This window comes from Anser cygnoides, chromosome 35 (genome assembly GCF_040182565.1).
Source record: "Anser cygnoides isolate HZ-2024a breed goose chromosome 35, Taihu_goose_T2T_genome, whole genome shotgun sequence".
Taxonomy (NCBI): Eukaryota; Metazoa; Chordata; class Aves; order Anseriformes; family Anatidae; genus Anser; species Anser cygnoides.
The window spans coordinates 2313955-2326381 of record NC_089907.1 but is presented as its reverse complement, the minus strand read 5'-3'; the positions used below and the strand labels follow the sequence as shown (position 1 = coordinate 2326381).

At 67.2% G+C, this 12427-nt stretch overlaps 1 protein-coding gene across 1 annotated transcript; it reads right to left on the bottom strand.

The window, feature by feature from the left end:
• Positions 1–4066: 4066 nt before the first annotated feature.
• On the bottom strand, positions 4067–10197 carry LOC136788388 (complement factor B-like protease). The gene is made up of 4 exons (XM_066986894.1): positions 10015–10197; positions 8053–8226; positions 7257–7353; positions 4067–4208 (listed from the first exon to the last, which is right to left on the bottom strand). The coding sequence occupies exons 1-4, from the start codon at positions 10034–10036 to the stop codon at positions 4160–4162; spliced, it is 342 nt and encodes a 113-aa protein (XP_066842995.1). The 5' UTR covers positions 10037–10197; the 3' UTR covers positions 4067–4159.
• Positions 10198–12427: the final 2230 nt, after the last annotated feature.

Here is a 12427-nt window from a genome sequence, read left to right as displayed (position 1 = left end):
GGGGCCCAGGGTATGGGGGGGGGGGTCCCGGGGTCCCTGGCATATGGGGGGGCCCAGGGCATATGGGGGGGGTCCTGGGGGTCCCAGGGTATATGGGGGGGGTCCTGGGGTCCCAGGGTATATGGGGGGGTCCCAGGGTATATGGGGAGGGTCCTGGGGGTCCCAGGGTATATGGGGGGGTCCTGGGGGTCCCTGGGTATATGGGGGGGTCCCAGGGTATATGGGGGGGTCCTGGGGGTCCCAGGGTATATGGGGGGGGGGGTCCTGGGGGTCCCAGGGTATATGGGGGGGTCCCGGGGTCCCAGTGTATATGGGGGGGTCCCTGGGTATATGGGGGGGTCCTGGGGGTCCCAGGGTATATGGGGGGGGGGGCCCAGGGTATATGGGGGGTCCTGGGGGTCGCAGGGTATATGGGGGTCCTGGGGGTCCCAGGGTATATGGGGGGGGTCCCAGGGGTCTCTGGGGGTCCCTATGGGGTTGGGGTCCCTGGGGGGGGTTTGGGGTCCCTGGGGGGGTTTGGGGGCCGCACCGTCGGTGGTGATGACGAGGACGTGGCGCGTGCTGTTGGTGACGGGGGGGCCGCAGCCCCCGCAGCTCCTCGCCGCGCTCCTGCTGCACCAGCAGCTCGTAGACGGCCCGCAGCGCGGCCTGCGGGTTGGTGCCCGGCCGCTGCGCGTGGGCTGCGGGCACAGCGCCCCATAGCACCCCATAGGGACCCATAGCGCCCCATAGCGCCCCATAGGGACCCATAGCGCCCCATAGGGACCCACAGGGACCCACAGGGGACCCACAGGGCCCCATAGCGCCCCACGGTACCCCATAAAGCCCCATAGCGCCCCATAGGGACCCACAGGGACCCATAGGGACCCATAGGGCCCCATAGCGCCCCATAGCACCCCATAGGGACCCACAGCGCCCCATAGAGCCCCACAGAGCCTCATAGGGACCCATAGGGACCCCTAGGGCCCATAGCGCCCCATAGGGCCCCATGGTACCCCATAGCACCCCATAGCGCCCCATAGGGACCCACAGGGACCCACAGGGACCCATAGGAACCCATGGTACCCCATAAAGCCCCACAGCGCCCCATAGCGCCCCATAGGGACCCATAGGGAGCCATAGGGACCCATAGGGCCCCATAGGGAACCATGGTACCCCATAAAGCCCCATAGGGACCCATAGCGCCCCCACGGCGCCCCATAGGGACCCACAGGGACCCATAGCACCCCATAGCACCCCATAGGGACCCATAGGGACCCACAGGGACCCATAGCGCCCCATGGTACCCCATAAAGCCCCATAGGGACCCACAGGGACCCAGACGGCCCCACAGTACCCCATAGGGACCCATAGCGCCCCACGGCGCCCCATAGCGCCCATAGAGCCCCATAGTGCCCCATAGGGCCCCATAGGGAACCATGGTACCCCATAGCGCCCCATAGCGCCCCATAGCCCCCCACAGTGCCCCACAGCACCCCATAGGGACCCATAGAGCCCCATAGAGCCCCATAGGGACCCATAGAGCCCCACAGCGCCCCATAGGTCCCCATGGAGCCCCATAGGGACCCACAGCGCCCCATAGCGCCCATAGAGCCCCATAGCGCCCCATAGCGCCCCACGCTGCCCCACAGCATCCCATAGAGCCCCATAGAGCCCCACGGCGCCCCATAGAGCCCCCATAACTGCCCCATAGCACCCCCCCAGATCCCATAGCCACCCCATAGCCCCCCCAGGACCCCATAACCCCCCCATAACCGCCCCCCAGGACCCCGTACCCACCCCATAGACCCCCCAGGACCCCGTACCCACCCCATAACCGCCCCCCAGGACCCCCCATAACCACCCCCAGGACCCCATAACCCCCCATAACCACCCCCCAGGACCCCGTACCCACCCCATAGCTCCCCCAGGACCCCATAACCGCCCCCAGGACCCCGTACCCACCCCACAGCCCCCCCAGGACCCCATAACCCCCCCATACCCACCCCATAGTCCCCCCAGGACCCCATAACCCCCCCATAACTGCCCCCCAGGACCCCATAACCGCCCCCAGGACCCCGTACCCACCCCACAGCCCCCCCCAGGACCCCATAACCCCATAACTGCCCCCCAGGACCCCATAACCCCCATAGCCCCCCCAAGACCCCATAACCGCCCCATAACCACCCCATAGACACCCCCAAGACCCCATACCCACCCCATAACCACCCCATAACCGCCCCCCAGGACCCCGTACCCACCCCACAGCCCCCCCCCCCAGGACCCCATAACCACCCCATAACCACCCCCCAGGACCCCATACCCACCCCATAGACCCCCCAGGACCCCGTACCCACCCCATAACCGCCCCCCAGGACCCCCCATAACCACCCCCAGGACCCCATAACCCCCCCATAACCACCCCCCAGGACCCCGTACCCACCCCATAGCTCCCCCAGGACCCCATAACCGCCCCCCAGGACCCCGTACCCACCCCACAGCCCCCCCAGGACCCCGTACCCACCCCATAGCCCCCCCCAGGACCCCATACCCACCCCATAGACCCCCCAGGACCCCGTACCCACCCCACAGCCCCCCCAGGACCCCATAACCACCCCATAACCACCCCCCAGGACCCCATAACCCCCCCATAACCACCCCCGAGGACCCTGTACCCACCCCACAGCCCCCCCAGGACCCCATAACCCCCCCATAACCGCCCCCCAGGACCCCGTACCCACCCCATAGTCCCCCCCAGGACCCCATAACCCCCCCATAACCGCCCCCAGGACCCCGTACCCACCCCACAGCCCCCCCCAGGACCCCATAACCCCCCCATAACCGCCCCCAGGACCCCGTACCCACCCCACACAGACCCCCAGGACCCCATAACCCCCCATAACCGCCCCCAGGACCCCGTACCCACCCCACAGACCCCCCAGGACCCCATAACCCCCCCATAACCGCCCCCAGGACCCCGTACCCACCCCACAGCCCCCCCAGGACCCCATAACCCCCCATAACCGCCCCCCAGGACCCCGTACCCACCCCACAGACCCCCCCAGGACCCCATAACCCCCCCGGCCCCCCACCTCTGAAGGTGAGCTGCCCCAGCAGCTCGATCACCTGGGCGCCGTCGGCCGCCCGCTCCTCCATGGGGCTCAGCACCACGCGCGCGTCGGTCCCGAAGGTGACGATCCCATAGCGGGGGTTGGCCCCATAGCTGGCGCATCTGTGGGGCGGGGGGGGGGGGCATTGTGGGGGGGGGGGGGGTCCCAACCCGCTTAGGGGGCACCGGGGGTGTTCGGGGGGATTTGGGGGGGTTTGGGGGGGGGAAGGTTTTTGGGGGGAATTTGGGGGATTTCAGGGCTTTGGAGGGGAAGTTTTTTGGGGGGGATTGGGGAGATTTGGGGGATTTAGGGGGAAGGTTTTTTGGGGGGAATTTGGGGGATTTCGGGGATTTGGAGGGGAAGTTTTTTTTGGGGGGGGGATTGGGGAGATTTGGGGGATTTAGGGGGAAGGTTTTTTTGGGGGGGAATTTGGGGGATTTAGGGGGAGATTTTTACGGGGGGGATTTGGGGAGGTTCAGGGGGATTTGGGGATTTGGAGGAGAAGGTTTTGGGGATGATTTGGAGGATTTGGGGGATTTAGGAGGGAAGGTTTTTGGGGGATTTCGGGAGGTTCAGGGGATTTTGGGGATTTGGGGAGAAGGTTTTTGGGGGGCATTTGGATGGGAAGGTTTTTTGGGGGGAATTTGGGGGATTTCGGGAATTTGGAGGGGAAGTTTTTTGGGGGGGGATTGGGGAGATTTGGGGGATTTAGGGGGGAAGGTTTTGGGGGATTTGGGGGATTTCAGTGGGGCTTTGGGGGGCTTTGGGGATTTAGGGGGAAGATTTGGGGGAGAAGGTTTTGGGGGGATTTGTGGGATTTCGGGGCTTTGGATGGGAAGGTTTTTTGGGGGGAATTTGGGGGATTTCAGGGCTTTGGAGGGGAAGTTTTTGGGGGGGGATTGGGAGGATTTGGGGGATTTAGGGGGAAGGTTTTTTGGGGGGATTTCAGGGGGATTCGGGGTTTTTGGTTTTTTCCCCCACCTTCTCCACCAGCTGCTGCAGGGCCTCGCGGGCGTCCTGGAAGTCCCGGGGCCGGATGCTGTGCGACGCGTCCAGCACCAGGTACACGTTCAGCGCCGCGCCGGGCGCCAGCCGGATGCTGCGCTTCTCCGTCGCGCCTGCGGGACCCACAGCTGCCCCACGGCTGCCCCATAGCGGCCCCACAGCTGCCCCATAGCTGCCCCATGGCTGCCCCATAGCTGCCCCATAACTGCCCCATGGCTGCCCCATGGCTGCCCCATGGCTGCCCCACGGCTGCCCCATAACTGCCCCATAACTGCCCCATAACTGCCCCATGGCTGCCCCATGGCTGCCCCATGGCTGCCCCATGGCTGCCCCATAACTGCCCCATAACTGCCCCATGGCTGCCCCATAACTGCCCCATAACTGCCCCATAGCTGCCCCATAACTGCCCCATAACTGCCCCATAGCTGCCCCCATAACTGCCCCATGGCTGCCCCATAGCTGCCCCATGGCTGCCCCATAACTGCCCCATGGCTGCCCCATGGCTGCCTCATAACTGCCCCATAGCTGCCCCATGGCTGCCCCATAGCTGCCCCATGGCTGCCCCATGGCTGCCCCATGGCTGCCCCATAACTGCCCCATGGCTGCCCCATGGCTGCCCCATAACTGCCCCATAGCTGCCCCATGGCTGCCCCATGGCTGCCCCATAACTGCCCCATGGCTGCCCCATAACTGCCCCATGGCTGCCCCATGGCTGCCCCATGGCTGCCCCATGGCTGCCCCACGGCTTCCCCATAGCTGCCCCATGGCTGCCCCATGGCTGCCCCATGGCTGCCCCATAACTGCCCCATGGCTGCCCCATAGCTGCCCCATAGCTGCCCCATGGCTGCCCCATGGCCGCCCCATAGCTGCCCCATAACTGCCCCATGGCTGCCCCATAACTGCCCCACGGCTGCCCCATATCTGCCCCACGGCTGCCCCATGGCTGCCCCATGGCTGCCCCATGGCTGCCCCACGGCTTCCCCATAACTGCCCCATAACTGCCCCATAGCTGCCCCATAGCTGCCCCATAGCTGCCCCACGGCTGCCCCATAACTGCCCCATGGCTGCCCCACGGCTGCCCCATAACTGCCCCATAACTGCCCCATGGCTGCCCCATGGCTGCCCCATAACTGCCCCATAACTGCCCCACGGCTGCCCCATAGCTGCCCCATAACTGCCCCATAGCTGCCCCATGGCTGCCCCATAACTGCCCCATAACTGCCCCATGGCTGCCCCATGGCTGCCCCATGGCTGCCCCATGGCTGCCCCATAACTGCCCCATAGCTGCCCCATAGCTGCCCCATAGCTGCCCCATGGCTGCCCCATGGCTGCCCCATAGCTGCCCCATAACTGCCCCATAGCTGCCCCATAGCGGCCCCATGGCTGCCCCATGGCTGCCCCATGGCTGCCCCATATCTGCCCCACGGCTGCCCCATGGCTGCCCCATGGCTGCCCCACGGCTTCCCCATAGCTGCCCCATGGCTGCCCCATGGCTGCCCCATGGCTGCCCCATAACTGCCCCATGGCTGCCCCATAGCTGCCCCATAGCTGCCCCATGGCTGCCCCATGGCCGCCCCATAGCTGCCCCATAACTGCCCCATGGCTGCCCCATAACTGCCCCACGGCTGCCCCATATCTGCCCCACGGCTGCCCCATGGCTGCCCCATGGCTGCCCCATGGCTGCCCCACGGCTTCCCCATAACTGCCCCATAACTGCCCCATAGCTGCCCCATAGCTGCCCCATAGCTGCCCCACGGCTGCCCCATAACTGCCCCATGGCTGCCCCATGGCTGCCCCATGGCTGCCCCACGGCTTCCCCATAACTGCCCCATAACTGCCCCATAGCTGCCCCATAGCTGCCCCACGGCTGCCCCATAACTGCCCCATAGCTGCCCCACGGCTGCCCCATAACTGCCCCATAACTGCCCCATGGCTGCCCCATGGCTGCCCCATAACTGCCCCATGGCTGCCCCATGGCTGCCCCATGGCTGCCCCATGGCTGCCCCATAACTGCCCCATAGCTGCCCCATAGCTGCCCCATAGCTGCCCCATGGCTGCCCCATGGCTGCCCCATAGCTGCCCCATAACTGCCCCATAGCGGCCCCATAGCGGCCCCATGGCTGCCCCATGGCTGCCCCATGGCTGCCCCATATCTGCCCCACGGCTGCCCCATGGCTGCCCCATGGCTGCCCCACGGCTTCCCCATAGCTGCCCCATGGCTGCCCCATGGCTGCCCCATGGCTGCCCCATAACTGCCCCATGGCTGCCCCATAGCTGCCCCATAGCTGCCCCATGGCTGCCCCATGGCCGCCCCATAGCTGCCCCATAACTGCCCCATGGCTGCCCCATAACTGCCCCACGGCTGCCCCATATCTGCCCCACGGCTGCCCCATGGCTGCCCCACGGCTGCCCCATGGCTGCCCCACGGCTTCCCCATAACTGCCCCATAACTGCCCCATAGCTGCCCCATAGCTGCCCCATAGCTGCCCCACGGCTGCCCCATAACTGCCCCATGGCTGCCCCATGGCTGCCCCATGGCTGCCCCACGGCTTCCCCATAACTGCCCCATAACTGCCCCATAGCTGCCCCATAGCTGCCCCATAGCTGCCCCACGGCTGCCCCATAACTGCCCCATAGCTGCCCCACGGCTGCCCCATAACTGCCCCATAACTGCCCCATGGCTGCCCCATGGCTGCCCCATAACTGCCCCATAACTGCCCCATGGCTGCCCCATGGCTGCCCCATAACTGCCCCATAGCTGCCCCATGGCTGCCCCATGGCTGCCCCATGGCTGCCCCATAACTGCCCCATGGCTGCCCCATAACTGCCCCATAACTGCCCCATAACTGCCCCATAGCTGCCCCATAGCTGCCCCATAACCGCCCCATAGCTGCCCCATAGCTGCCCCATAACTGCCCCATAACTGCCCCATGGCTGCCCCATGGCTGCCCCACGGCTGCCCCATAACTGCCCCATAACTGCCCCATGGCTGCCCCATAACTGCCCCATAGCTGCCCCATGGCTGCCCCACGGCACCCCAGTACCCCCATAGCCCCCCGTAGCCCCCCCGCAGCCCCCCATAGCCCCCCATGCTCCCCCCCCAGCCCCATGCCCCCCCCCCCAGCCCCATAGCCCCCCGTAGCCCCCCGGACCCCCGTACCCCCAGGTGCCGTTGGCCCTCGGAGGCCTCCACGGTCTCGGTGAGGGAGGGCGAGGAACGAGGCCGCCACGTCCTCGGGGGTGTCGAAGGAGCTGGGGTCTTCGGGGGGGGCACAGGGGGGGGCACGGGGGGGGGGCACCACGTCACCCCCATAACCCCCCCCAACATGTGGGCACCGCAGGGAGCCTCCCCCCCCCCCCCCCCCCAGAATCCCCCCAAAGCCCCCCAGTGACCCCCAAAAGCCCCCCAGGGACCCTCCCAAGACCCCCAGGGACCCCCAGACCCCACCAGGACCCCTCAGGGACCCCCTAGGACCCCTCAGGACCCCAAAGCCCCCCAAGGACCCCCCCAAGACCCCCAAGACCCCCAGAGACCCCTCAGGACCGCCCCAGGACCCCCAAAGCCCCCCAAGGACCCCCCAAGACCCCCCAGACCCCCAGAGACCCCTCAGGGACCCCCCAAAGCCCCCCAGGGACCCCCCAAAACCCCCCAAGACCCCCCAGAGACCCCTCAGGGACCGCCCCAGGACCCCCAAAGCCCCCAAGGACCCTCGGGGACCCCCCAGGACCCCTCGAAGCCCCCCAAGGACCCCCAAGACCCCCAAGACCCCCAGAGACCCCTCAGGGACCCCCCCAAAGCCCCCCAGGGACCATCCCAAGACCCCCAGGGACCCCCAAAGCCCCCCAAGACCCCCCAGAGACCCCCAAAGCCCCCAGGGACCCTCCCAAGACCCCCAGGGACCCCCAAAATCCCCCAACCCCCCCAGGGACCCCGTAGGACCCCCCAAAGCCCCCTCACCCCAACAGCGCGGCTCGGTGCCGCTCCAGACGCCCCCCTCGAGGCAGCGGCGCTCGGCCGAGCCGATGAGCGCCAGCCCCGCGCGGCACCGGTACCGCACCCGCGCCTCCACCGCCGTCCCCGAGCCTTCCTTGGTGGCCCCCGGCGGCACCGCCGGCACCGGGCAGTCCCCCGCTGCGGGGCGGGGGGGAACGTTAGGGACGGGGGGCGTTTGGGGGGCGTTTGGGGGCATTTTGGGGCGTTTGGGGGCATTTTGGGCCATTTGGGGGGCGTTTGGGGGCGTTTGGGGGTCATTAGGGGGCGTTTTGGGGCCATTTGGGGGCGTTTGGGGGCGTTTGGGGGCGTTTGGGGGCGTTTGGGGGCGTTTGGGAGCATTTTGGGGCGTTTGAGGCATTTGGGGCCATTTGGGGGCGTTTGGGGGCGTTTGGGGCGTTTGGGGTCGTTGGCCGTTTGGGGGCGTTTGGGGAGCCATTAGGGGGCGTTTTGGGGCCATTTGGGGCGTTTGGGGCGTTTGGGGGCGTTTGGGGCGTTTGGGGGCGTTTAGGCGTTTGGGGGTGTTTGGAGCGTTTCATTTGGGAGCCATTAGGGAATATTTGGGGTGTTTGGGGGCGTTGAGAGCGTTTAGAGAGCCATTTGGGGCCGTTTGGGGGCGTTTGGGGCCATTAGGGGCCATTTGGGGGCGTTTTGGGGGTGTTTGGGAGCCATTTGAGCGTTTGGGGAGCATTTGGGGCGTTTGGGGCCATTTGGGAGCCGTTTGGGCGTTTGGGGCCGTTTGGGGGCGTTTTAATGTTTGGGGCGTTTGGGGGCATTTGGGGCCATTTGGGAGCCATTTGGGAGCGTTTTGGGGGCTGGTTGGGGCTGGTTGGGAGCTGGTTGGGGGCTGGTTGGGGGCCATTTTGGGGCTATTTCTGGGCTGGTTGGGGCCATTTGGGGTTTTAGACGTTAGGGGCCATTTTGGGGTCAGTTGTGGGGCCATTTTTAACATTCTGGGGCTGGTTGGGGCCATTTGGGGTTTTGGGGGCCGTTAGGGCCATTTTGGGGTCAGTTGGGGCCATTTTAGGCATTCTGGGGCTGGTTTGGGGCCATTTTGGACAATTTTGTTTCTTGGGGGGGTTGGTTGGGGCCATTTCAGGTTTTTACGGCTGGCTTGGGGCCATTTGGGAGCTTTGGGGGCCACTTCGGGGATTATTTTGGGGCTGGTTTGGGTTTTGGGGCCCATTTGGGGGCTGGTCGGGGGCTTTTGGGGCTGGTCGGGGCTATTTCGGGTCCGGTTTTGGGGGACCGTTTTGGGGCCGTTTGGGGTTTTGGGGGCCATTTTGGGGCCGTTTTGGGGGCCGTTTTGGGGCCGTTTTGGGGTTTTGGGAGCCATTTTGGGGCTGTTTTGGGTTTTGGGGAGCCATTTTGGGGCCATTTTGGGGCCATTTTGGGGCCGTTTGGGGTTTTTGGGGCCGTTTTGGGGCCATTTTGGGGTTTGGGGGCTGTTTTGGGGCCGTTTTGGGGTTTTCGGGGCCATTTTGGGGCCATTTTGGGGTTTTGGGGGCTGTTTTGGGGCCGTTTTGGGTTTTGGGGGCCATTTTGGGGCCGTTTTGGGGCCATTTGGGGCCGTTTGGGGGCCGTTTGGGGGTTTTTGGGGCCGTTTTGGGGCCGTTTTGGGGGCCATTTTGGGGCCGTTTGGGATTTTGGGGCCGTTTTGGGGCCGTTTGGGGGTTTTTGGGGCCATTTTGGGGCCGTTTGGGGTTTTTGGGGGCCGTTTTGGGGCCATTTTGGGGTTTTGGGGGCCATTTTGGGGCCATTTTGGGGTTTTGGGGGCCATTTTGGGGTTTTTGGGGGCCATTTTGGGGCCGTTTTGGGGTTTTGGGGGCCGTTTTGGGGCCGTTTTGGTGCCGTTTTGGGGTTTTTGGGGCCGTTTTGGGGCCGTTTTGGGGCCGTTTTGGGGGTTTCGGGCCCCCCCCCCAAGCTCACCTCCATCGTCGCAGACGGGCATGGAGCCCCCCAGCGCCCCCGGGCCGCAGGTGCGGTTTCGGGGTCCCCGCAGGACGAAGCCCTCGAAGCAGCCGAACTCCAGGCGGGAGCCGGGCCGGTGGCGCCCCCCGCGGCCAGAACCAGCCGTGGTCGAACTCCAGCGGCGCCGGGCACCACACGGCTGGGGGGCGTCAGCACCCGGGACCCCGCGGTGACCCCCCCCAAGACCCCTTAAAGAAGACCCCCAAACCCCCAGACCCCCCCCCCCAGGCCCCCTAAGGGACCCCCGACCCCCCCCAAAGGCCCCCAACCCCAAAGACCCCTCCCCGAAACCCCCCCCCCCAAGAGACTTCCCGAGGACCCCCAGCCCCAAAAGACCCCCCCCAAAGACCCCCAAAGCCCGCCCCCCCCCCCCCCAGACCCCTAAGGGACCCCCAAGGCCCCCCATTGACCCCCAAAGACCCCCAAAGCCTCCCCTTTGACCTCCATAGACCCCAAACCCCCCCATTGACCCCAAAGCCCCCCATCGACCCCTATAGACCCCTAAAGCCCCCCCTTGACCCCTAACAGCCCCCCGTATCCCAAAGCCCCCCCAACCCCACCCCTTGACCCCAAAGCCCCCCTTGACCCTAAGAGCCCCCCCATAGACCCCCAAAGCCCTCCCCTGGACCCCAAAGCCCCCCAAACCCCCCCCCATTGACCCCCAAGGCCCCCAACCCCCCCTTGACCCCCATAGACCCCCAACCCCCCATTGACCCCCAACCCCCCCATTGACCCCAAACCCCCCCATCGACCCCTATAGACCCCTAAAGCCCCCCTTGACCCTAACAGCCCCCCCCCCCGTATCCCAAAGCCCCCCCAACCCCTCTCCTTGACCCCAAAGCCCCCCCCTTGACCCTAAGAGCCCCCCCTTGACCCCAGCAGCCCTCCCCTGGACCCCAAAGCCCCCCAACCCCCCCTTGACCCCAACCCCCCCCCTTGACCCCCATAGACCCCCAAACCCCCCCCCCCATAGACCCCCAAGCCCCCCCTTGACCCTAAGAGCCCCCCATAGACCCCCAAAGCCCTCCCCTGGACCCCATTGACCCCCGAACCCCCCCTTGACCCCCCAAGCCCCCCCCGGACCCACCTCGGCAGTGGGGGTGGCCCCCCGGCAGCGGCTCCCAGCCCCCCCCGGGGGTGCAGCGGCGCAGGCCGGTGGGCGCGGGGACGGTGCCGGGGGGCAGCGGTAGCGCAGGGCCTCGCCCCCCACCAGCTCCCCCAGCCCCCCGAGATGGGCGCCAGCGCCGGGTCGCAGCGGGGGGGTCGTGGGGGTCGCCGGGGGGTCGTGGGGGCGGCCGCGGGGGTCGCGGGGGTGGCTGCGGGGAGGGGGGGGGCGTTAAATGGGGGGGGTGGGGGGGGTTATGGGGCAGCTGTGGGGCAGGGGGCACCGGGATGTGGGGCAGTTATGGGGCAGGGGGGTTGGGGGCGGTTATGGGGCAGCTGTGGGGCAGCGGGGGTGGGGGGCAGTTATGGGGCAGCTGTGGGGCAGGGGGCACCGGGATGTGGGGCAGTGGGGTTGGGGGCGGTTATGGGGCAGCTATGGGGCAGCGGGGGTGGGGGGCAGTTATGGGGCAGCTGTGGGGCAGGGGACACCGGTAGATGGGGCAGAAGGGTTGTGGGGCAGCTATGGGGCAGGGGACACCAGGATGTGGGGCAGCTATGGGGCAGCAGGGCTGGGGGCAGTTATGGGGCAGCTGTGGGGCAGCAGGGTTGGGGCAGTTATGGGGCAGCTATGGGGCAGGGGACACCGGGATGTGGGGCAGCTATGGGGCAGCGGGGTTGGGGGGCAGTTATGGGGCAGTTATGGGGCAGAGAGGTTGGGGGGCAGTTATGGGGCAGTTATGGGGCAGTTATGGGGCAGGGGACACCAGGATGTGGGGGCAGCTATGGGGCAGGGGGTTGGGGGGCAGTTATGGGGCAGCTGTGGGGCAGGGGACGCCGTTAGGTGGGGCAGCTATGGGGCGGCTATGGGGCGGGGGGGCGTAGGGCAGCTGGGGGGTTATGGGGCAGCTGGGGGGGTTATGGGGCAGGGGACGCCGTTAGGTGGGGCAGCTATGGGGGGATGTGGGGCAGCTATGGGGGGATGTGGGGCAGGGGATTTGGGGGGGGGGCACCAACCGGCTGCGAGGGGGGCAGCAGCAGCAGGAGGGCGAGCAGGGCTCCGGCCATGGCTGGGGGTCCGGCTGTGGGTCCCGCTGTGGGTCCGGCCGTGGGTCCCGCTGTGGGTCCGGGTCCGGCCGTGGGTCCCGTATGGGGCTGGGTCCCGCTATGGGGCTGGGTCCCGCTGTGGGGCTGGGTCCCGCTGTGGGTCCCGCTGTGGGTCCGGGTCCGGCCGTGGGTCCCGCTATGGGTCCGGGTCCCGCTGTGGGTC

What these genes read in the sequence shown, in the direction of transcription:
- LOC136788388 (XM_066986894.1), bottom strand. Translation starts at nt 10,036, where the DNA reads ATGCCCGTCTGCGACGATGGAG. An exon ending in GCCCGTCTGCGACGATGGAG is followed by an intron (nt 8,227 to 10,014) that starts GTGAGCTTGGGG and finishes CCCGCCCCGCAG; the next exon opens with CGGGGGACTGCCCGGTGCCG. An exon ending in CACCGAGCCGCGCTGTTGGG is followed by an intron (nt 7,354 to 8,052) that starts GTGAGGGGGCTT and finishes CCCCCCCCGAAG; the next exon opens with ACCCCAGCTCCTTCGACACC.